This window comes from Jaculus jaculus, chromosome 4 (assembly GCF_020740685.1).
Source record: "Jaculus jaculus isolate mJacJac1 chromosome 4, mJacJac1.mat.Y.cur, whole genome shotgun sequence".
Lineage (NCBI taxonomy): Eukaryota > Metazoa > Chordata > Mammalia > Rodentia > Dipodidae > Jaculus > Jaculus jaculus.
In genome coordinates, this window is record NC_059105.1 from 77,671,825 (window position 1) to 77,696,274 (window position 24,450).

The window sequence follows — 24,450 nt, forward strand, 5'->3', positions numbered from 1 at the left end:
TAGAATTCAGAGTCTGTGAAAGAAGTAAAACCAAGACAAAATATTAGTTCTGAGAAAGGACTGCTGATTAGGTCACAAAAGTCAGGAGAGGATTTTTGCCCTTCTTGAGAGCCGCATTGCAGAGGGATTAAGTGAGCACCTATAGTGTATCAAGCATTCCACTTTGTTCTGGGGATACCCTGTGAATAAGGCCCATATGGTCCCTGCCTTGAACTGGAAGTCAAACAAGAGGAACAACGTGGCCACTAGAGGAAATAGGTACCACCTGAGGAGTCTCAAAGGGGGAGTGTTTTAGGACAGTTGGAATGGAGGGAGATATGGTCATGGGGCCAAAAGGTAAACAAAAGATGAAAAGATTCATCTTAAACTCCCAGTAAAAGGGAGCAAGGCTTTGATCAGTCATTGTGCTGAGTGATATATGAATAGTCACCCCAAATAACCCTTAGGGAGGAGTAAAAGTGAGAGAAAACAAAATATCTAGAGCAGAAAGTATTAGGGAGGCTAACAGAAGAGTAAGTTATAAATTCCCTGCATTTCACTGTAAATCATAGAGTAGTTCCAAAAATTTTAAAGGTATGTGTTGGGGAGGACGGCCTGTGAGAACTGTCTGTCTATAAATTTAAGTGATAATGCTACAAGGTTCCTTAATTTCTTCACAGGGCTCATGTTTTGACTCTTGAGAAATGTCTTCAGGGTATAATTCTTAGACTTACAAAGTTTTTAGAAGTGTGAGTCAACCTTTTTTTTTTGAGTCAACTTTTATTCCCCACTTGAAAGTGAAGTTGAGAAAAGGGTTATCTGTAGTTTCACCCCAATAGAAGGAATTTTCTGAAGAAGCACATCAATTTGCCAGAAAATATTAGAAGTGGTCCTGTCCTTACTGTACTGTTCTCTCAAGACAGCAGAGGGGAGATGGAAAACTATCACCCTTGACTCTCTAGAACTACCAGAGGCCAAGTTCGGGGCCTGATAAATCCTAAACATATCGTTTGAGTCACATCAGTTTAGTTTCTTCAGGATGCTGCTAACTTTATTTGTTGGATATACTTTCATTTCATTAAATTGTGTTTTAAGATTAAGGAAAGATAAAATAGTATAGCACTAAATGATTCTCTAACAATTTTGGATAGATTTCTTTTTGTTGAGTTGAATATTGACAGGGTCTACAAAAATTCATTTGCCATTCCCCTTCCTCACTCCCCTCCTTTACTTTTCTTTCACCCAGAGATCACTACTTATGTGATGTGACCTGGGCCACACCAGAAAGAATATCTTTGCAGTGGCTCAGGAGAATTCAGAACTACTCTGTCATGGAGATCTGTGATTATAACAAGTCCAATCTAACGTGGAATTGCCCATCGGTAAGATTACATTAGGATACTCTGCTTTTCAAATATGTGATGGGAAGGCTCTGTTACCTTGGGGAAAGTGAAGGTTGGGAATCTAAATAAGGGTTGGGTTTCTCTTTAGACTGACTTTGTGTATAGCCCTGAGATAGCTGATCAGCCTTGCTGATCCCATAATTTGTTATCTATCTGTTGGTGTTTCTACTTCATTTTGCTCAATAATCACAGAACTTTAGTTATAGATATTGTCACTTGAGAAAGGGAGAAAGGGCTACCAGAAACCTCAAAGACAACATCTGATGCCTGGATTCAAAAATGTTATGATCACCACAGGCTGCAAGGGAAATGAATATTTTAACAGAAAAATATAGAGGATGGGTCATGATGAGCTGAATGCATGTGAAATGAAACAGTTATCAGGAGGCCATAGATGAGTTGCTATCCTGTGACTATCTTTAGGCAGGAAACAGATTTAGAATTTAAATAGCTACCAGCCTGAGAGGGTGGCAACACTGAGGTAAACTGAATGTTAATCCAACCGTAAGGTGCTGGGGTTCCCAGCCAGGAGGCCATGAAGTCTATCCAAGCTAGAGGATCACATTAAGCCCTTTGGGAGCCAGCAGCCCCAGAAAGGGTAAATCGTGAAGACGTTTGTTAGCACATGGCAGAGACACTCTGTATGCCTCCTTCTATGGACATTGGCCCTGTGCTATACTTCTTCCCTCCCTGCTATCATCCTGGATGGGCACAGGCTGATTCTCACTTCACAGAGCTTGAGCACTTTGTATCTTGCTTGACTTACTTATTTATGCAAGAAACATTGAGTGCCTACAATGTTCCAAACCCTTTGCTGAGCTACGTACATTCTGTTTTTAAAAAATAACTAGACAAATTAGACAGCATGTCTGTCCCCAAAATGTTTTTATTGTGGTAGGGAATCCCATTCTGAAGATGAATAGCAAGATTTGCCATGCATTGAGCAGAGATGCCAGGCACTATGAACCCCTTGGATCTGTGAGCTTCAGAAGGTTTCTTGGGTCACAGAACACAGCAAGAATTCAAATTGCAAAACTCAACTCTTTGATTCCTTTGGATTAAACCATCAAAATATCAGGGTATTATGACAGAAGTGGGTTCACACAAGGTGCAGAAGATATTGAAGGCAAGAATAGATACATTACTGGAGGCAAGGGAAGAGCAATGGAATGACCTGAGGGAGATAGATGTTTGTGATGTCATATGTGGGATGATAGTAAGAGCAAAAGACCCACCCAAGCAGAAGGCTATGCACTAGTATCCACAGCGACCATCTCAGAGCTGGCAGACACTGAATGTGTAGCACTGGAATGAGGAGAGAGGGTTAGAGTAGAACCAAAGCTAGAAATTTAGAGTTAGGCTCTGGGCCATTCTTAGGAATTTTGATTTATCTTGTAAGAAGTAGAAAGTTGTAGAGTATCATGATGGGAAATAAATTCATCTGTGGCCAGATGAAGTAACACATGGGTTCAGCAAGGAAGACAGTGGACCGAAAGGTGAGATAGAAAGCATACTCAATTAAGAACCATGGCAGTGGGCCACAGGGCATGAGCCAAGGACATGAATGAAGGAGGTAACTATGGGCAAGGACAGAAAAGTTACAGAATGAGGCTAGGAGAAATGTCCGTGCGTCAGCAGAGTAGGATTCTGCCCTGATACCACACATTCCTGTCCTGAGAGAAGTGGAGAGTGAAGGACTGAGAGCAGGTGGTGAGAGTGGAAGAAGTGAGGAAGATTATCTTCAGTTCTGTATATGTTGAGTTTAAAGCATCAGTGGAGCTTCCAAGACAGTACATGAGTTGAAGCCGAGAGCCCCAGGCAGGAGATGTAGATGAGTAGATGTTATCGTATGAAAAACTTGAACATAACAGATGTATGTTCCTGAAGATTATTTTCAACTGTTTTAGATGAGATTTTGTTCACTGTAAAGCATGGGTTCCACCTTGTTCTCTTTGAACACTGTCACTGTGTCTCCCTCCCTCACTTTCTAGGCTCAGCAGCATGTTGAGATGAGCACCACAGGCTGGGTTGGCAGAGTAAGTGTCTGATTTCTGGAATTTTGGGTACTATGGGTCGACAGCTACTCATTAATATGTAACTCTTCTATATTAATGCTGTATGCTATTTGTAATTACTCAAGATAGTAGTTGATATGTTTTTCGGCATGTGAGATAGATGAGAAATAAGCTTCTATGAAGAATGTATTAAATACCCAACTAGAAAAAAATGAAGAGACAAGTGAAAGCTCAAGAGCAGCACTGAAGCAACACTCGCTCTGGGCAAAGAGAAACTCCCAGGAATGTACAGGGCAACTGCTACTGAGGGCCGCCAGTATGCCCAATGTGCTTGCTGACCTCCCATTTGAGTTATGCACTTAGAAGGCAGAAAACACCTTTGCTGCTCAGCCTGAACAAATGCCTATAGCCAGCAGAAGCTCAGCACCAGCACCACAATGATCAGTGAACACTTTGTCGATGGAAATTATACTCTTCTAAGGTCACACATTGGTCGAGGCTCAAAGGCACCACCTTTTCCAGGAAAGAGGAATGACTCTTAGGGGCTCAGAGCTCTGCTTTGTAGAGACACACAGCATGCACCCTGCTCAGCTTCACTGGTCACAGTACTCTAAGCCCATGGAGGAGACACACAGGTGAAGAGATCCCAGCTGTTGTGATGCCTTGCATGAAAGATGTGATGGAGAATGAACCTCAACTAACTTTTGTGACCAGTTCTATTAATCCTCTGTTGAAAGAGAAACAAAATGACATAAAAATTATAGCTATTTCATGTCTCTTGGGTGATGGTGGTGAGGCCTCAATGCAGGAAGATGATCCTTTTTAGCCTGGCTGGGAGCTCCGGCAGCATCCACATGTCCTTTCTCGTCAGGCACTGATTGGACAGAGGGGAGAGGTTTGCCAACATGAAAAGTGGTTTCCTCCATGGCAAGAGACATGCTACACTTCCTCACGACTCTTTGAAAAAAATATGTTTTTTCCTCTCTGTATTTAACCAGACAGATGCCACTTTTCACACATTTCTACTAGGCACAACTCCATCCAGGGGAAACAGGGAAATGTATTAAAAAGATAAGGCTGTGAACACAGGTCTAGAGAGGGGAATGTGTTTCGGAGCTCTGTAATGAGAACACCAAGTGTACCACACGCCTCAGCTTGCTCCTTAAATGAATTCACTTTGAATCACTAAATAGAAGAAGCAAGCATTTTTCTTCCTCCCCAAAATGGGAGCTGATGAGAGCGGAAATATCGAGGGAGAAGGAAACCAACAATGTAAAAGACCATCTTCTACCTGCTCTCAAATGCCTCTGAGAAATAGAATTCAAAAAGCAACACAATCCATTCAGGCTGGGACAGATGCTCTTCTATTTAAACTACGTCACTTTCTGAGCACTCTCTTTATTGAACTTCAAAAAATGAGAATTTGCTTCTATATTTCTGTGGAAACTTTTTTTGTAAATTGTTGATCATCTTTAGCAAAATGAAAAGGCTTATGATAAAAATAACTATATGAATGCTTCCATATGAAATATATAGCAGACATTCCTTATGGTATCTAGTCCAGAAATGGTTAAAAGCTAAGCCTGACTTTCAAAAAAAAAATTGTGTAAAAACGGGAATGAAAAAACTTCCCCAAATGACACATAATCTCCAAACTGAAACAGTGAAATAATAAATGTTGCTTTCTAGAAAGCACACTATGACACTGAGGATATTTACTTCTTTAAAGAAAAGTGAATGCTACATTCCATGCCTGTAGGGTCAGAAATCCTCATTATCCTACATGAAGAGAAGGTCCCCAGAGAGACAGTAACCATTTCTCCTTGTCTCATGTGAGCATTTGTAATGCACTGTCACACTCCCCAGGATATATCTATAAGGAAGGTCTTGTGGTCCACATTTTATGATGGGAGGATTTTCTTTTTGAAAGCCTATGGTTTGACAAGTAAAGGAAGCATGGTTTTTGGATGCGGGTGATGGGGAGGACTTCCTAAAACCGAAGTGGGTACTCCGATGAGACCCATGCTGTGACATGTTTGCTCTGTGTTATTGTCTAGTTTAGGCCTGCAGAGCCTCACTTCACCTCTGATGGGAATAGCTTCTATAAGATCATCAGCAACGCAGACGGCTACAGACACATTTGCCAGTTCCAAAAAGATAATAAAGTAAGTATTCTCATGTAGTGGGCTGACTCTACTTGACTTGGAAATCATTTGGTAAAATTGAGCACTATAGTGTAAGTAGACTCATTCAAGATCTGCAGTTGTATATGGAGCAAGGTGAAATGGGGTTTGGGGTGCTCAACAGGAAATTTCAAGGTTAAAGTCTTGATATAAATGCTTTAATCCTCTACTTTACTTTGATTAGAGAAAATATCTAATAAATCTCTCGTTTAAAAGCCCAACCAGGACTGTACATTTATTACAAAAGGAGCCTGGGAAGTCATTGGAATAGAAGCTCTGACCAGTGATTATCTGTGAGTATTTTAAAATCAGCAGGATAGAAACCCATGAATTATAATCATGCCCTCTTTACACAGAAGTAGGAAAAATCTCTGACAAAGAGTAGTCTATTTGGACTGTGTTCAATCTGTTTTTTTTTTTTCTTTAACATACGGAAGCCTTAATGATTTTCACATATGCTCAACAGATTTGATTCGCTGCCACCAGACAGCCCTACCTCTTGATCTTACCTGCTTTCCCCTGCAGGAAGTGCAGCCTCTTTCACTGGGGTGTCCTGGAACGCTGCTGGAGCACTCGGGCATCCTGCTAACATTGGGCTGGCAAGGACAGTTTAGGAGGCTGGGAAAGACAGTTTGATCCACCAGTGTCTTGGTGTTTCTCTTTGGAAAACAGAGAGCCTTCCCAAGGTGCCACCAGCACACACAGAGGCTAGTAAAGGGGGAGTTGCTTTTCCCCAGAATCTGTGCACTCAGTGGTTCTTGACCAGCCTCAGCGCAGAGGCATTGTGCGGTTGTCAGAAGGAGCTTCTAGAGACTGCAGCAGCAAGGGCGTGCCCAGGGCCATGCAGCTCCTGCTGCCCAGTAGTCGATGCTGTATACCAGGAAATGTGGAAAACATATCAGTATGGGTCTCAGTTTTAGACTAGTTGCCCAGTCATATTTTTCTTTTAAAAAGCCTTCTTTTAACTTTTTTTCTTATTACCTTAATTCAGGAAGAAATCCATAGTTTCATCATTTTAGTCTCTTTAAAAACAAAAGTGTGTGCTGGATAGAGATGCTGGAAGGAAACAGCTTCTGTGGGAAGGCAAGGGGCCGGCTAGCAAGGGCGGACCAATGCAAGTTAACCAGACACCTGTGATACTTTTACAAACGTAATTGAGATCTAGCTAATTTTTTGTGTTTCTTTCCCAGGTACTACATTAGTAATGAATATAAGGGAATGCCAGGAGGAAGAAATCTTTACAGGTAAAAGTTCTGGCTGGTTGTTGATAACGTCCGTGTTTTAACTGACAATTACTGGATGCCTTTTGTTGTGTGTGCCTTGTCCTACCTGATAATAAAATGTAACTGTTATATAGTCCTTTATTTCTTCAAAAACAAATCTGCACATCATCAAAGAAAGGCCTGTTAGTGGATGTCTTATGACATTTTCAAACATTGTGGGATTGGGATTATCATTAATTTATATTCTTTTTATGACAATAAAATGTGTTTTAATTATTACTTGGACATTCTGATATATCTGAAGGTAGAACATGGCATTATTTAATGTCTTCCTCTCACCAAGCACTTAGTTGTCACTGTTGGTCTTACAGAATCCAACTTAATGACCACACAAAAGTGAAGTGCCTCAGCTGTGACTGGAACCCGGAAAGGTGTCAGTATAATTCTGTGTCATTTAGCAAACGGGCAAAATATTATCAACTACGGTGTTCAGGTAAGTTTCTATTGACTAAGAGGAAGGGATACACCAACTGTGACACACTGATCTCTCCTTTCCCTGGGTCACACCAGTACAGTACATTTGACCTCCCTACCACTCACTGGATGTGCCTCCGTTTTTAGATACCCTTGTTATCAGCCTCCTGGCCCTATCTCTGAGAGCCCAAGGGTTCCCTCCCAGCAACCATTCTTTCTTCACTGTATAGTCTTTTCCTCTGGATCCTGGGGAGCTCTTGAACTCACCTCATTCCTTATCTGTCTGCTCACATTTAAGTGACATGTATATATACCACCTTTCTTCCCTCTGAAGAATTCATTCTTATATACCCAAAAGCTATATTGTGTGTGTGTTGTGTGATATGTGTAGTATATGTTTGTGTGTATAGATTGTTCTGTTCTGTTATGTGTGTGTGTGTGTGTAGATATGTGCACACTATAGGCATTCACAAAGAGGCCAGAGGAGAGCTTTGGTTGCCCTTCTCTATTGCTCATCCAAGTGCTTTGTGTAACCCAGTCTCCCACAACCCAAAGCTGTGGATTTTTGAGCCACACTGATATTTCTCCCATCTCTGTCTCTTGCCCCTAGACTGGGGTTACATACATATGTGGCCATGACAAGTTTTTTATGTGAGTTTTGGGGTTGTTGAACTTGGAAGTCTCCAATCCAAGAGGCACTCATGCTTAAGCAGCAAGTGCTCTTGCTCACCACTGAGTCTTCACCCTAACCTGCAATATGGATTTTAGATGATTATGCACTCACCCTTTAAGTTCAACAGGAATCTGAGTGGTACGTGCTCCCTGTGCTAGCTTCTGTTGATATTGCTATTCATTTTTGAAAATGAAGAAGCCTGGACATGAAGAAGTACAACTACCAATTCAGGTCACACAGCACGTTCAATAGGATTTAAACATAGGTCTGTTCCAAGTACTGCCCACTAAATTCTGTTCTGGGTTACTTCTCAAAATGAGACTAGGAATCTAGATATTCTAAAAACAGCTGTCAGTGGCAGAAGAGAAAACTGTGAACCAGTGATCTGACTTTTTCTCACCTATTTCTTGGTGGTTCTTTACTCTGGCAGGTTTTCTTTTCATGTCATGGGAATATGCTTTGTTCTAAGCACTCTGTTAAAAGCCCATAGTCAGCTTCTTGTTTAAGCCTTAAGAAAATGCTACGAAGCACATATTTTCCACATTGTGTATGCAAAGATATTAAGTCAGTGACATGTTGGCCTAATTCACTCAGCAAGCCATCTAGATTTCAAACCAAGGTCTGATAGTGCATTCACTGTGGTTTCAATCAAGCATGAAAATTAAGACTATCATTTGAAAGCATCAAAAGTATATTGCTCACAAAATATCTTTGTTCTACATTATATTATCTTCCACTCCACAATCCATCCCCATAGTTGGGGTAAACAGTGAAGATACAGGCTTGTGAGAAAAACACTCTTGCATGCCAGAAAGGAATTGTTTATTCAAGTCAAGCACTGCCAGGCTCCTGAACTCCTCAGAATGTGAGCCCAAGAGGGAACTTCTGCAGGTAAGGTAAGGCTGACCCTAGAACTCAGCCCATCTGCCCTCTGAGAAGTACAGGGCCCAAGAGGTGGTGTGGTCAGCATAGAGCCATGGGTATAGAGTGGTATTGCAGTCAGGTTCACACTGCTGGCAGAAATCACCCGACCAAGAGCAACTTGTGTGAAGAAAAGAGGTTTATTTTGGCTTACCAGCTTGAGGGAGAAGCTCCATGAAGCCAGGGAAAACTATGGCATGAGCAGAGAGTGGACATTACCCTCTGGCCAACATCAGGTGAACAATAACAACAAGAGAGTGTGCCAAACACTGGCAAGGGGAAGCTGGCCACAATACCCCCAAGCCTGCCTCCAAAACCACACTGCCTCCTGGAGTTGTCAATTTCCAAATCTCCATCAGCTGGGAACCTAGCATTCAGAACACCTAAGTTTATGGGGGGACACCTGAATCAAACCACCACATTCCATGCCTGGCGCCAATAAACCAACAACCATACATGATGTAAAATGCAATGCATTCATCCAACTTTAAAAGTCCCATAGTTTTTATAAATTCCAGTGATGTTCATACATCTCCGTAGTTAAAGATCACCTAACTGAGCCATAATACCAACCCCCCTTCCTAAAAAACCCCATAATGGCACAGAATGAACACTCGCTGCAAAAGATGGCACCAGGCATAGGAAAGAAACATTCAATAAATACAAGATTTAAACTGGGAAGACATCAAACTCTGTAGTTTCAAGTCTAACAACTCTAGCCAGTGACAAATCTCCAAGTCCAACAATTCTAACCAGCAATTGGAGTTCAAGTTCCACCCCTCTTGCTAGGCTACTCACGGTCCTGGAAAACTTCATCTGCAGCTGGCAGCTTTCCTCAACAGCCATCTTGTCGTCCCAGCATCACCTCTGGGTCTCCACTGCAATCCATGGTTCATCCTCATAGTTCCATGGAGTCTTTCTGCAACCCATGGTCCATCCTCATGGTCCCATGGAGTGTCTATGTAGGCATCCAGAAAGCCTGCTTCACACTGCCCATGGCCATTTCCAAACTACAAAACCATGTTGCAAATTCAATGCCCCCCTATTTCCTGCATTTCTTATACTCCACAATATCAGGCAGAGTGCCAATTTGTTAATCCAGAGGAAATAAAACAGACTTTGAAGAACAGGACACTCCTTGAGCACTCAGGCCCCTTCAAAAGAGTGTACATTCTTCCTGTTGCCCAAGTGTAGGTCAGCTGGCCCAATCTCAAAGGTTGTAATCTCTCAATTTCAACTGAACAGAGAGTAATTCACCCAAATTTTTTTTCTTTCTGTGTCATATTCCTTTGCTCACACCAGTCATTTCTATGCAAAGCAACCCTGAACAACTTCTCAGGACATGGGCATAACAGCAGGTTTTTCACATAAACTGCCTCTAGCCCAGTCCAAGTAAAACTCTTTCTCACCCTCATAAGCCAAACCTCACAGTCCATAGTTCTTACTGCACTCAGTTCTTTCAACTCTGACCAGAATAGTCCATCAAGCTGTATTCACAGCTCTGCAAGGCATCTCTTAGGCCAAGGTTTCAAATCCTTCCACATCCCTCTTGAAAATCAGCTCCAAAAGGCCAAAGCCACACAGTCAGGTGTCTAGCAGCAATCCCACTCCTCGGTACCACGTTACCATTGCAATCAGGTGCACATTGCTGCCAGAAATCACCTAACTAAGAGCAACTTGTGGGAAAATAAGAGGTATATTTGGCTTATAGGCTCAAAGGGAAGCTCCATGGTGGCAGGGAAAATGATGGCATAAGCAGAGGGTGGACATCACCCCCTGGCCAACATCAGGTGGACAATAGCATCAGGAGAGTGTGCCAAACACTAGCAAGGGGAAGCTGGCTATAACACCCATAATCCCACCCCCAACAACACACTGCCTCTAGGAGATGTCAATTCCCAAATCTCTATCAGCTGGGAACCTAGCATTCAGAACACCTAAGTTTATGGGGAACACCTGAATCAAATCACCACAAGTGGGGAAGATTGAAGCTCTGGCTTCAGCTTGCTCATGATAAAACTGAGTACAAGATGATCAACAAGGCAAATGTCTATTTCCCACCCTACTGAGCCCCGTGCTTCCAATGATAGTCTGCACACCCAATTGCAGTTATTTCTAAGAGGAACAAAGCAGAGAAAATAGCTTCTGAGACAGACATTTATTAAGTTTCATCTCTATTGCAATATCTAGTATGTGTTATATTAAAGTTAGATGGGAATAAATAGTAATTTTGAAGTCTCATATATATTATACTCATCGAAAACATAATTTTTTCACTGATTCTGTTCACAGGCCCTGGTCTGCCCCTCTATACTCTGCATCGCAGTGCAGATGACAAAGGTATTCTCTCATGTCTTCTCCTCCACTTGCATTAATGAGAGTAAATGTAAATATGACCAGCATGTGGTGATCATTGTGAGCCTTTGGTACTATAGAGTCTTAACCATGACTTGGGCACAAGTTTCATAACCTGAAGTACACATATTCTAGCCATCACATGTCATACTTGCTCATTAATGCACTGCTTGATCTAGATTCTCCATATTGTGATGAATCACTGCTATTACATGTATTTGTTTAGAGCTAAGAGTCCTGGAAGACAATTCAGCTTTGGATAAAATGCTGGAGAATGTTCAAATGCCTTCAAAAAAATTGGATTTCATTATGTTGAATGAAACAAGTAAGTTAAAATTCTTTTGGGAAAAAATGCCTTGCATGGAAACAATAATAAAACACAAGCAATGTGATCATTTGATCTGAAAATATGCATTTTATATTATGTAGAGGTAATTTGTAAGGTTCTTTTTCCAAGAAATGCTCTGTGACAAGAAGTACTACTTTTACATTCTGCTGTCTTCAATTCAGTGCTCAATTCTATATAAAATTCATTCTGTCAGAAGAAAAGTATTTGAAGAAAATGTACTATTGCTGGGCCAGTTCATTCAATTAGTAACTCTGTTTTATAAGCAATTATTAATTATAAAAATGAATAAGTAGATAATACCTGACATATTCTGCCTTTGAACCACAGAGATAGAAAATGTCTGAGATGATTATATTAAAAACTTTGAATTATTTGTATTGTTAAGATTCAGTTTCAGGAAAGAAATCTTTCATTCTTCCTACCTTCTTCTCCTCTCCTACTCAGCCTAGGACTGGGCATGGTGAGACAATCACAGGTTACACTTAGGGACCACTAAAGGAATAAAATTCTTTGCAAGCAAATGCCTTTAACCACTGATCAATCTCTTCAGCCCAATAGTATTTGAAATAAAAGTGTTAATATTTGGCTTCTTTTCCTACTAACAGATAACAACTTATAAAAAGCAAAAAAAAAAAAAAATTTAGTTTAGATTTTTTAAAATGTATCATAACAATAAAATATTCAACTCCTGACATTGCAAATGGGAGGATAGACTCTGGAAAGTGGAGAATATTTCTGCAGAATAACTTAGAGTAGTAGTTCTCAAACTGAATGTGCATGTGAGTCACCTGGATCCTTGTTTACATATGCCTTCTCACTCCACTGGGAAGGGTGGGTCCAGGATCTTTTGTAAGGAGTTCCTGGGTGGTGCCAGCCATCTCTGGTCCAGAGCCATCATCCCTTGTTAATGTGGACTGCCTGATGCTGAAGGCATTGAAAACTGAGATGTGACATTCTGTTTCATTTGGCATACAGCAGGAACCCTGGAGACTTTTAGGATCACAATTAGACAGATAGCTTGATAGGTTTATAGGATGGCACTGCCACAACAGGCGTGGGCACATTGGTGTCACAACCTCTCACACTATAGGATAGGATGGCTGAAGGGGGAGTCTGAATAAAAGAGCAGGGGAGATGGGACTTTGAGTCTAGAAAGAAAACCCCTAATAAAAACTGTGTGCTTTCAAAAAGGTGGTACTTAAGCAATAACCAACTGATCAGACAAAACAGAAGTCAGATGGTGGCTTTGGCATACATTTGAAAAATATCATAGAAAACTGAGTTTAATATTGCAGTTTTATTGAAATTTTAATAATTAGTGTTTTTTGGTCTTGTAAACATTTAATAAGGCATACAAATACTAACCAATGTGTGAATCAAAGACAAATCTACCTATATAAAGATTTGATGGGCTGGAGAGATGGCTTAGCGGTTAAGCGCTTGCCTGTGAAGCCTAAGGACCCCGGTTCGAGGCTCGGTTCCCCAGGTCCCACGTTAGCCAGATGCACAAGGGGGCGCACGCGTCTGGAGTTCGTTTGCAGAGGCTGGAAGCCCTAGCGTGCCCATTCTCTCTCTCTCCCTCTATCTGTCTTTCTCTCTGTGTCTGTCGCTCTCAAATAAATAAATAAATAATTTAAAAAAAAAAGATTTGATTACTAACAACTTCTCCTTAGCCAAGTTATTGTAAAATAAACTAACAAAGATAGAAGTAAATGTAAGAAAAACCTCTGTAAATAAGGATTTTTTGTCTGTAGTTTTTAAATCTTACTAAATATGAAAGATATTTTGATTAATTAGTCTTACTTATCCTTAATTAGGGAGTATAGACAACCAATTCATTATTTATGGGCAAATTTTTATTCAGCTGATGTTAAATCGCACACGAGGATTTAAGCAGATGGGAGGAAGATCATTCAGAATGTCCACAGCAGTTCTTGCCACACAAGCTGATTTCATTCTGTGAAAGGCAGAGCTGAAAATGGGGTATCAGTCTTACGGTCTGAGATGGCAATGGGGGTTACAAAAATGTTATTTAATCAGAATTTTAAAAGAGAGTTGAGGCCAACTATAAGATCTAAACAGCTTCAAGGAAATTCAAGAAGAGGAAAACATTTTGGAGGAAAATTTAGAACATAAGCCATAAACAAGTTAGATAAGTGGATCAGATGCCAAAGCACAGAAGCATAGAAACAAAGCATTAGGAATCCTGAGATGCACTTTTCTTTCACAAGGCAACAAGGTATTTAATTGATACGGTAGAAGCTACTTGCTTTAGTACTAACCAGTCTTTTAACTTGACAGAGCGTTTGTATATCTCAAGACATGAATGATTTAAAGCAGATTATTTTCTTTTTCTTTCTATTTTAACAAATTGTTGCATTCCAGACCTGACCCCACTGAAAAATAAGAATGAAATCTTGCATAATAATTGTTTCTAATTCACTAACTAATCTTTCTCTTTGTTTAGAATTTTGGTATCAAATGATCTTGCCTCCCCATTTTGATAAATCCAAGAAATATCCTCTCCTTTTAGAAGTGTAAGTATGAGAAGGACTGGAAAGATTGCTCTATGGTTAAGGCACTTGCCTGCAATACCCAAGAAACCAGGTTTGATTCCCCAGGACCCATGTAAAGTCAGATGCACAAGGTGGTGCATGCCTCTGGAATTCATTTGCAGTGGCTGAAGGCCCTGATGTGCCTATTCTCTCTCTCTCTCTTTCTCTCAGGTAAATAAATACATAAATAAATAAATGAATAAAATTTTTCAAAACAGAAATGTGGGCTGGAGAGATTTTTTAGTGGTTAAGGCTCTTGCCAGCGAAGCCAAAGGACTCACGTTCAACTCTCCAGGACCTATGAAAGCCAGATGCACAAGATGGCACATATGTTTGGAATTCCTTCACAGCGGCTAGAGGCCCTGGCGTGCCCATCCTCTCTCTCTCTCTCTCTCTCTCTAATAAGTAAATAGACAAACAAATAAATGAATAAAATATTAAAAATAAATATATTGATAAATGCAATAGTTAAAAAGAAGCATAAGTATGAGAGAGATAGAAAGATAGAAAGAGAGAGAGAATTATTGAGCAGTTAGCTGCCATTGTTCTTGCCTAGTACAAATTACTGAAATATGGAGCCAAATACATCTTTCCTCCCTTCCTGAACCACTGATGGCTATTTCCTTCTTCTATTTTGCCCCCATAAAACCCAACCTGCCTCTCCTCTATCTTCCGTGAACTCCCTGAAAGTAATTTCAAAAGGTTTTTAAAAAGTTAATTTTGCCTATTTCTGTCCATTTGTTTTTCTGATCCTTTATTCTCTCTCTCTCTCTCTCTCTGTCTCTCTCTCTGTCTCTCTCTCTCTCTCTCTCTCTCTCTATATATATATATATATATATACACACATATATATATGTATATATGTATGTGTGTATATATATAGATAGATTAAGTAAATATATATATTTTTATATATATAATATATATTTATTTATTATATATATATATATTTACTTAATCTTGGGAGTAGGTAACTTGATACATACTTAACATTAAATTATATATTTTTTAATTTAAGTAGAAACTTCGTATGGACACATCCTGTGTTGATACCATCACTTCCCTCCTCCCTTCCCGCATTCCACCAAGGGCCTTCCTCAGTAGGATTGCTGATATTCACCATGTAGTTGTGGGCTATGACTTATGAGAGCAGCAGTCAGTCATTTTGGGGGCAATGCCTCTAGATATCCCCATCCACTCAGTGGCTCTTTCCAATTCCCCTCTTCTACAAAATTCCCTAAGCTGTGGTGGGTATGTTTTAAGTCTACTTTAGTGTCGAGTTCTCAGCATCTTCTGGATTTCTGTTTTGGTGCATTTTGAGTATCCTAAAGTATGCTTTTAATTTATCAAATTACTGTCATTGATAGGACTAAGGAATTTCACGTTAATAAAATATTTATTTGCATATGAATGAATGAGTGCATTCCTCTGTGTAAAGTTAGGATGGTGTAACATTTAGTTTAAAATTGTAATAATATAACATTTTGTTTAAAGGACTTCCATCCCTAAGAAGAGACTATGACGTTAGCAAGGGCATTCAAGCACGACTTGTTTCTTCTTTGAGGGAGAGCAGGTGATATGAGAGATGAGAAGTTAGTTGAGAAGATCCATATCCAGAAGTCTTGTAGATCATGCCAAGATGACATCTGAATAAGATGTAACAAGCTATGGGGAGAATCTCTTACTTAACAAACAGAAATGAGAGGGCTGATAGATATTGTGTATGCAATTACATATGGGATAGATTATAACCTATGAAGATGTACAAAGACACAAGGTTGTTAAAATTCTTAAAATGCTAAATAGCATGCTTATTTTTCATTTCAAATTTATTTCTGTTTCTTTCTTCATTGAGCTTGTATGTACTAACATTCATTTACTAGGACCCATTGCACAGTGATTTATAGTGTTAGTATGAGCAATACTGTACAGGATCCTTAGGGACATGCAGAGTATATGACATAGAAATCAGAGTCCTTAAGGAAATTCAACCATAGGAAATAAACATGTACACAGTGTTTTCTAAGCTGAAAAGGACAGATATATTCAAACTGCATTTATCATCATCATTTTCGTAACACAGTTTCTCTATCCCCACTATTAGAAAAATTTATTTTGGTGTCTAAAATTACATAGTACATAAAATTGTAGAATATGTGTGATAATAATCTTCAAAGACAAACCTGATGGACTTCTTTATAGAAAACACGCAATCAGAATAGTCACTTTGCCAAGTTTAAAGGACCCTTTCTTGATAATTCAGTGGTTAGTGTGAGTTCAGTTTCATGATGAGGAAAGGTGTATCCACTTTGTCCATAAGAAAGGGAAATGCAAGCATTCTTTTATTTAAGAAAATCATTAAATCTAACAACTTGCCGTTTTTTTACAGATATGCAGGCCCCTGTAGTCAAAAAGCAGATGCTGCATTCAGACTCAACTGGGCCACTTACCTTGCAAGTACAGAAAATATCATAGTGGCTAGCTTTGATGGCAGAGGAAGTGGTTACCAGGGAGATAAGATCATGCATGCAATCAACAGAAGACTAGGAACCTTTGAAGTTGAAGATCAAATTGAAGCAGCCAGGTAAGTGACTAGAAGATTGCTTCACCCTTCCTTTGTATTTTAAAGTTATAAAGCATGAAAAGGGTTCTGGGATGAATTTATAATCTTTTATCCTTATGGGTTTTTTAGTGAAGATATTATATTTAGATAAATGTATCATTATAGATTTATATAAAGTTTAAAAAATCATTTCCTAAATTTCTTTTTATATGTGATTTTATAAAAGGATTTGGCATATCTACTACTACTTCCTAAGAGGAGAGACTGGAAATTCACCAAACACATGGATAAACTGAGGAACAAATATGCTCTGATTATGTTAGTCAGAATTTTTGTCACTGAGACAAAATACATGAAAGGATTCATTTGGGTTCATGGTTTGAGATATTTCAATCCATTGTCCATGGCTCTCAACTCAGGATAAACTATGCATTTTTCAACCCTAGCCTCTAAAATTGATAACAATTCTCACTGTAAACATGGATAAAAGCTGCCAGCAGTAACTATGCCACAACTCGAATGCTATGGAGCCTTGAAAGTTCTTCACTAAGTTGATCAATCTGTCATCTTTAACTTGAGCCTCCCAGAAAGCCTTAGGGCATGGGCTAAAGGTAGATAAAGTCTTTGCTATAATAACACAAATGACCTTTGGTCCAGTTGCAGATCAAGTCATTTTTCCATATGAAACCCAATGCATACCATCCTTACTGTAGTCCTATCAGTAATTTTGTTTTCTGAGCTCCTACTGGAGTCACCCATTAAACTGTGTTTGCAGCTTTGTAGCCTGCTTATCCAAACATGTTAAATCCCCCTGCCCTCCCTCCAGGAAGCCAGTTGCAACTGAGAAAACAATGCCTCTGCTGAGAGCCTTCTCTTCCCTTTTCATTCCTTCTGGGCCTCAGTTTTTGGGATGGTACTATCCACATTCAAAATAGGTCTTCCCCACTTAGTTAACCCTCTCTGAAAAAGCCCTCTCAGACACACCCAGAGATGTGCTTTAATAAACCCTACAATATTTCTCAAGCCAATTAAATTGACCATTGAGTAAAATTGACACTGAGTAAATGCCTGACTAAATAGTCAAGTCTATCCTTTACAGTTCAGACTAAAAAGAGGGGTTGAGTGTGCATTTACCCTGCAGGAGGTAAGGGCCATGAGGTCCAGGGAGTGACTCCTACTACTTGAATAAAGGTGACTCTCCTTTGAGGGGGAACATGTAGGGGACAATTGTCATGAATCATAATCATAAGGGCTTCATTAGCTAGGAAATGTAGGCATATAACAAAGTTAATGGTTCATTATTACCTAAAAAGTAAAAAAAGAGATATTTAAGTTAGAGAAAGAATATGTTGTTTCAAGAATAAGGCCTTAAAATTTTAAAAATAAATGTATATCAGGGCTGTTCTATAAGAGGATAGAATTTCCATGGCCTCTCAAATCTAATCTACCAAAGTCCAAAAATTAAAGAAATATAAAACTACAGTTTAAAAAGTAATGGGATGAAGTATATTTATACAGTGGAACACTATTTCAATGACTCAGAAGAACTAAATCACACAACAATCTTGAATGAAAGAAACCAGATACAAAAGTACACATGATCTACTTTACATAAAGCTCAAACCCAAGTGTAAACTTGGGAGGGACTTTTATAGAATCCAATAAAAAAAAAAAAAAAGAACATTTTAACTTTCCCCCTTCAGACAGGAAAATGATCTTAAGGCTTGGGACAGTGTGCATAGCTCATGGTTTCAAGAACAGATTCACTCTGCAAAGGTTTGTCAACTTGTGCACTCATATTTCTAAATTCTTCACCTTTAAAGACATGAACTAGGAGGGATGTTGAAAATTAGGTTTAATTTTTTCTAATGCTGCTTAACTGAGCATCCTTGAAAATACATTACCATAATTGAAAATGCGGACTCTCAAAGTCACATATCCATCAATGCAAAGGCCAAACTTTCCATAGTACCATAGAATTGTACAGTCCACTTTTTAGATATATTTAACCCAAAAATTACTCTTTTGAAAATATCTTTTATTAATTTATCTGAGGGGGAAACAGAGAGATGGACAGAGGCAGAATGAATATGGGCACAGTAGGGCCTCCCACCATGGAAACTAACTCCAGATACATGGGCCACTCTGCGTCTGGCTCCATGTGGATACTGGGGAATCAAACCTGGGAGGTCCAGTCAGAATTCCACTAACTACTCCAACACAGCCATCTCTCCAACCCCCAAAATTACTTTGTTTATAAGACTAAGATTAACAAATAGATCCACAAAACATAGTTTACATTTCTTTACTTGGATTTCAACCCTGGACACAAGGTTTTTAGGAGCAAAATGAGTTTTTAATCTACTAAGGAAATGTGCTTTCAGTTTTATGCTGCAGAGCAAGCTAATCAACGCCCAGTTTTAAAAGAGATTTATTTAGACAGTGTTGTTTAAGTTGTTGTGTAGAGGTCCAGAGACATATCTAAGCTCTACCCAGATGTTCCCTGTGCCCTTGTCTTTTTCCATTGCAAGGGCACTCATTTTCAAACAGAAAAAACATCTGGAGAGATTTAAATTCAATTATGTAAAGAAAAGTGCATCTTGGCTGCAAATTTTTATATAAAGCTGTGAAAAAAAACTGCCAGGATTTGTTTTCTGTGAATCATATACACACTACAGTACACACACACACACACACACACACACACACACACGGAGGGGGAGAGAGAGAGAGAGAGAGAGAGAGAGAGAGAGAGAGAGAGAGAGAGAGAACTTTTATGGACTCAAATAAAAGCAAACCTTGTATATCTGGTTCCTACATTAGCATGGCAGACATTTGCCTCAGGTACTTTTGATTGCTGGTAGAGATTCATCTCACTTTGAAATAAAATGAAAGAGATAACAAATGTCAGTTTCATGTTTGTGCAGCTATCTTCGTTTTCTATACACAGTGCAAAACTGATTTATGAACTTCTTTCATGTGTTTTAGACAATTTTCAAAAATGGGATTTGTGGACAGCAAACGAATTGCAATTTGGGGCTGGGTGAGTAGTTGTCTGGCTGATGATCTGCGTGCATTCCTTAGTGGACAGAACCCAGAGCAGGTCAGTTTATCTTGTGTGTGTGTAAATATTTAGAGATTTGCATCATGTCTATCAGGTCTTGGGCATCTGGGCAGTAACCCTTTAGAGTATCTACTGAGGCTGACCAGCCCTTTGTTTATTAAGGAGAGGGAGGGAGTTGACAGGGAAAACAGGGAGAAGGGGAGGAAAACAGAGGAAGGAATGGAGAGAGGGGAGAGAGGAGAGAGAGACACTTCTTTTCATTAGTTAGTAAAGATTTTGTGTTTATCGATTTCATTCATTACTTTCTTTAATTTGTACTATCCCATCACCAGGGTCAGCAAATGTTCCATGCTTATTTCCTTACTTCTACCATGTAAAGGGACCAGGGCTCTGAAAGTGGAGTGTTTAAGATACTGCCCAATTAAAGCCAATTTAAGCCTCCTATACTATGCTTTCTATCTCTGAAGAGGCACAGTATATAAAGATGTGAGAAATGTGGAAACTGCAACTTGCTTACCATATGTCCTCATTCCTTTACCTCCATAAAAATAACTGTTTCCATTCCCTAGTCATATGGAGGGTACGTAACCTCAATGGTCCTGGGATCGGGCAGTGGCGTGTTCAAGTGTGGAATAGCTGTGGCACCTGTGTCACGGTGGGAGTATTATGGTATGTAATTATCACCTACAAACTACTAACTGTTGACCTTAAAATTTTAGTAGCAAAGCCATTCCTTGTGAATTTTTTTGTTTCTGTTGAAAATAATAGGCTTTTATGTTAGTGGTTCTTTATGGATAGTTACAAGATGATCTCATTTATTATGTTATGCAAGGCTGGGTATTATTATATGTTATCTATGCATTTAGTTTCTTATCAACAAGTCTTGTTTCTGAATTGAATTTCAAAACCACCCCCAATGCTACATTACTTAAGTAAATGGTTTCTTATCTTTATCCTCATTTGATTTTTTTGTCCCACATATTAGCAGAATAAAGTATGCATCTCTTTTTTTTCAGACGAAGACCAAATATAAATTAGGCTTTGGTTGAAGAGAAGATAGGAGCAGAGGAGTCTCCAGGGGAATTTGCTTTTCTCTGTCTCTTGGGGGAAAGACTCTCTAGAATATCATTGTCATTATTTAGATATTATTCTGAAGGCCAGTTAGTAGGAAAAAGTCAGGACAGAGAGGAGGTGCAGTATCTTCATGCACCTCCTAGTATGGTATTTGAAGTCCTTTATATACTAGAAGAATAGAATTGTCGGTAAGGAACATGCTCCTTAAATAGTTATATCCTGATACACAGTGGAAACTCCTCTTTGAAAGTCTTTCCAGCTCAAGAGAAACCAATGTATAAAATTTATCACTATCTTTCTGTTAAAAAAGGGGGACGATATAGTTAAAAATTGATCTTCACACATGGAATTGTTTTCATATAACACTTTTCTGTTTTATATAGTTCTGTTGGATGGCTTGTTTTTGGAGACCTCTGGTGGTCAATAAAATAATAAATTAATCTTTGTAAGTTTTCAAATGCAGTAGTAAGATGATAACTTCATTAAATGTACATGCACTTGACTAATAAGTAGGAATGCAATAGTTCACAATGTATGTGTAACTTTCAACAATTTTATTAAAATATTAATAAAAAGAATATTTAGGTGGCATTCAAGGTATATTTTTAAAAGTTCACAGCTGCATTATGCAATTATGCATATTTTTAAATGTCATTTTATAGGTTTTTATATACATATAAGCCTGGCTACTACAAATAAGAAAAGAGTATTATGTTCTAAGACCAAGCAAAATTGAAATCTGTAGATACTGAATGAAAATTAATTTTGTCCTTAAAGGCAATTTCCCCTATCAAATATATAACCTAAGGTAGTAATATTTAAATGTTTAACTTAAATTGTATGAACTTTTATAAAGATATTATACTTAAAAATCCTTTGAAATATATTTTATATATGTTCTCTAGATACATAAACATACATACATAGAGTCTGTGTTCATTTTAATCAAAATAATAAAAAAATTATATTTTAGGAAAATATGATTTTATTTTCATGGAAATGAAATGATGAGTACACATAGAACAATTAATACTCAGCAGCTGCTTTTTAATTCATATTTCTAGTCATTTGAAAGTGTTAGAATTGTGAGGGGCTGGAGAGATGGCTTAGTGATTAAAGGCACTTGCTTGCACAGCCTAAAGACCAAGGTTTAAGTCCCCAATATTCATGTAAAGCCAGATGTGCAAACATAGCTCATGAGCCTGCAGTTTTCTTTTTTTGTAGTATCACGAGACCCTGGTGCACCCATATTTACTGTATTTCTGTGTGCTTCTCTTTCTCTCTCAAATAAACAAATATAGATACCTGTTAAAGTTTAAGAGTGTTGAACTTAAGAGACATATCCAAGAATTAATATAATCAATACTAAAGCACTTGTACATTTCAGTGATATTCATGCCAATACCTTTTAGAGCTCAATGGCAACACACCCTATTCTTATGCTAACTTACTGTGATCTGGTTACTAATGAGAAAGCTTTCAAGATATCATATTAAACAAAATAAGTCAGACTCACAAAAATAAAGATCGCATATTTCCTCTCATATATGAAACCTAGATTTGACATATCAAAGGGACCATATGTATGACATGAAAGTAGAAGTAAAGACTATTTGGAGAAGCAAATGGGATTAGAATAAAGAAGAAGAGGAGTCTCTGTACCCAGGCTCAGTGCCCACAAAGTGCTACAAAGGGAATAGGATTGAAAAGTCATCAATTTCATTATATGCTTGAATAAAATGTCTTATGAACCCCTCACTTTGTACCATGAATAATTAAAGAAATAAAAACAAAAAACAATTATCTCAATAAGTTTCTTCACTGATATTTTAGGACAAGTGTATGGATATTGTATGGTTCTCAGGAGGAAAATGCTTGGGTCTGAGGGATCTGGTCGTTAGTGTCTCAGGCTACATTAACCAGCCCAAGCTGGAGTTAGACACTTCTGAGGAAGAAAAAAAAAAAAAGTATATACATGGGTTAAGACAGGAAAGCATTCACAGTCACACAACAAATATAAGAAACATTTCTGTTGTAGGAGTTGAAGATTTTTCTTTTCTTTTTCCATCATAGATTCAGTGTACACAGAACGTTACATGGGTCTCCCAACTCCGGAAGACAACCTGGACCATTACAGGGTAAGAGACAAGGAACTATCCCTACCCTATAACATGTTCATGAGTGGCTTAAGAACTTTTAAAGTGCATCTCCTTTAGAAAATATATACTTTTTATTTCCAAAAAAATTCTTGTTAAAAAGAAATAACACAGGTGGTTTAGAGACACTCCAATAGCTTCCCCTACTATATTCTGCATAATTACAGTCTTTATCGTATGCTATATAGGTCACAATATGCATTCATTTGGAAATACAAAGCAACACCAGATAATTACTTTAATTATAAAATTTTCAGTTTAGAAAACATGTCAAATTCAACATATTCCTTTAGAGACCAAAATACTGAGTAAACCTTTAGCTATATATTAAAGTTTCTTACATTATCATAATTTAGACATGTACATGAGGCTATAACTTTCTTATTCATCACCAAATATGCACAGTTTTTATGTGTAAATATGTGTGTGTATGCTCATGTGTATAGAGGTGAACATGTGTGCGCAGGTGCGTGTACACATATGTCATGTGCATATAGAGACCAGAGGTCAACATCAGGTGTCTTTCTTCTAATGCTCTCCACTTAATTTTTTTAAGTTTTTTTTTTTAAATTTTTTCTATTTGTTTTAGTTGAGAGTGACAGAGAGAGAAAGAGGCAGATAGAGAGAGAGAGAATGGGTGCACCAGGGCCTCCAGCCACTGCAAATGAACTCCAGACGCATGTGCTCCCTTGTGCATCTGGCTAACGTGGGTCCTGGGGAATCGAGCCTCGAACCAGAGTTCTTAAGCTTCACAGACAAGCGCTTCACTGCTAAGCCATTAAATTTTTTGAGACAGAGTCTGTCACTAAACTCTGAGCATACCCATTCAAGTAAACAAGCTAGCCATTAAAAAGGGGTGGATACCCAGACCTGGGGATATTGTTAAGTATTTAAAGCCTTCTGGCCCAAATTTAATTCCCCAGAATCCATGCAAATCCTGACACAAAAGTGGCACTTGTGTCTGGCATTTGTTTGTACTAGGAAGAGACCCTAGCATACCCCCTACACACACACACACACACACACACACACACACACACACACACACACACGCAAATAATTTTTTAAGAAAGAACCAGGAGTCCGCCTGTCTCCACCTCCCTGGAACTGGGCTACAGTCATCACAATCAGCATGTTATATGGATGCTGGGGATTCAAACTCAAGTCCTCATGTGTCAAGTATTTGACAAACTGTGTCATCCCCCCAGCCCTGTATAATTGTTTTTGTTGTGTGTGCATGTATTTTTTTTTTTTTAACCAGCACAGTTTTTGTAAAGATAAGTGAGGGGTAGGTGCATTTGGGCAATACCCTGAAAAGCACTGGCCATAACTTGCTGAACAGTTGCTAACAGTGAGAGAAGTGGTGGGTAGGTTGCTCTGTGGATGAGCTGTGGCATTTGAAATGTGGTCTGGCTGATGCTGTTATGAGCTGTCAGTGGTAGTGTGGAGGCCATTGCAGAGGC

At 38.8% G+C, this 24,450-nt stretch overlaps 1 protein-coding gene across 1 annotated transcript in view; it reads left to right on the forward strand.

Moving 5' to 3' along the window:
- Dpp4 (dipeptidyl peptidase 4) overlaps window positions 1-24,450 on the forward strand; it is an 88,864-nt gene that overhangs the window by 51,521 nt on the left and 12,893 nt on the right. The window contains exons 11-23 of the mRNA XM_045147719.1: window positions 1,226-1,361; window positions 3,374-3,418; window positions 5,455-5,562; window positions 5,797-5,873; window positions 6,771-6,824; window positions 7,175-7,296; window positions 11,164-11,211; window positions 11,453-11,551; window positions 14,043-14,112; window positions 16,520-16,714; window positions 19,682-19,736; window positions 20,327-20,426; window positions 22,905-22,969. Coding sequence (XP_045003654.1) covers window positions 1,226-1,361; window positions 3,374-3,418; window positions 5,455-5,562; window positions 5,797-5,873; window positions 6,771-6,824; window positions 7,175-7,296; window positions 11,164-11,211; window positions 11,453-11,551; window positions 14,043-14,112; window positions 16,520-16,714; window positions 19,682-19,736; window positions 20,327-20,426; window positions 22,905-22,969 — 1,174 coding nt within the window. The remainder of the gene's footprint in view (window positions 1-1,225; window positions 1,362-3,373; window positions 3,419-5,454; window positions 5,563-5,796; window positions 5,874-6,770; window positions 6,825-7,174; window positions 7,297-11,163; window positions 11,212-11,452; window positions 11,552-14,042; window positions 14,113-16,519; window positions 16,715-19,681; window positions 19,737-20,326; window positions 20,427-22,904; window positions 22,970-24,450) is intronic.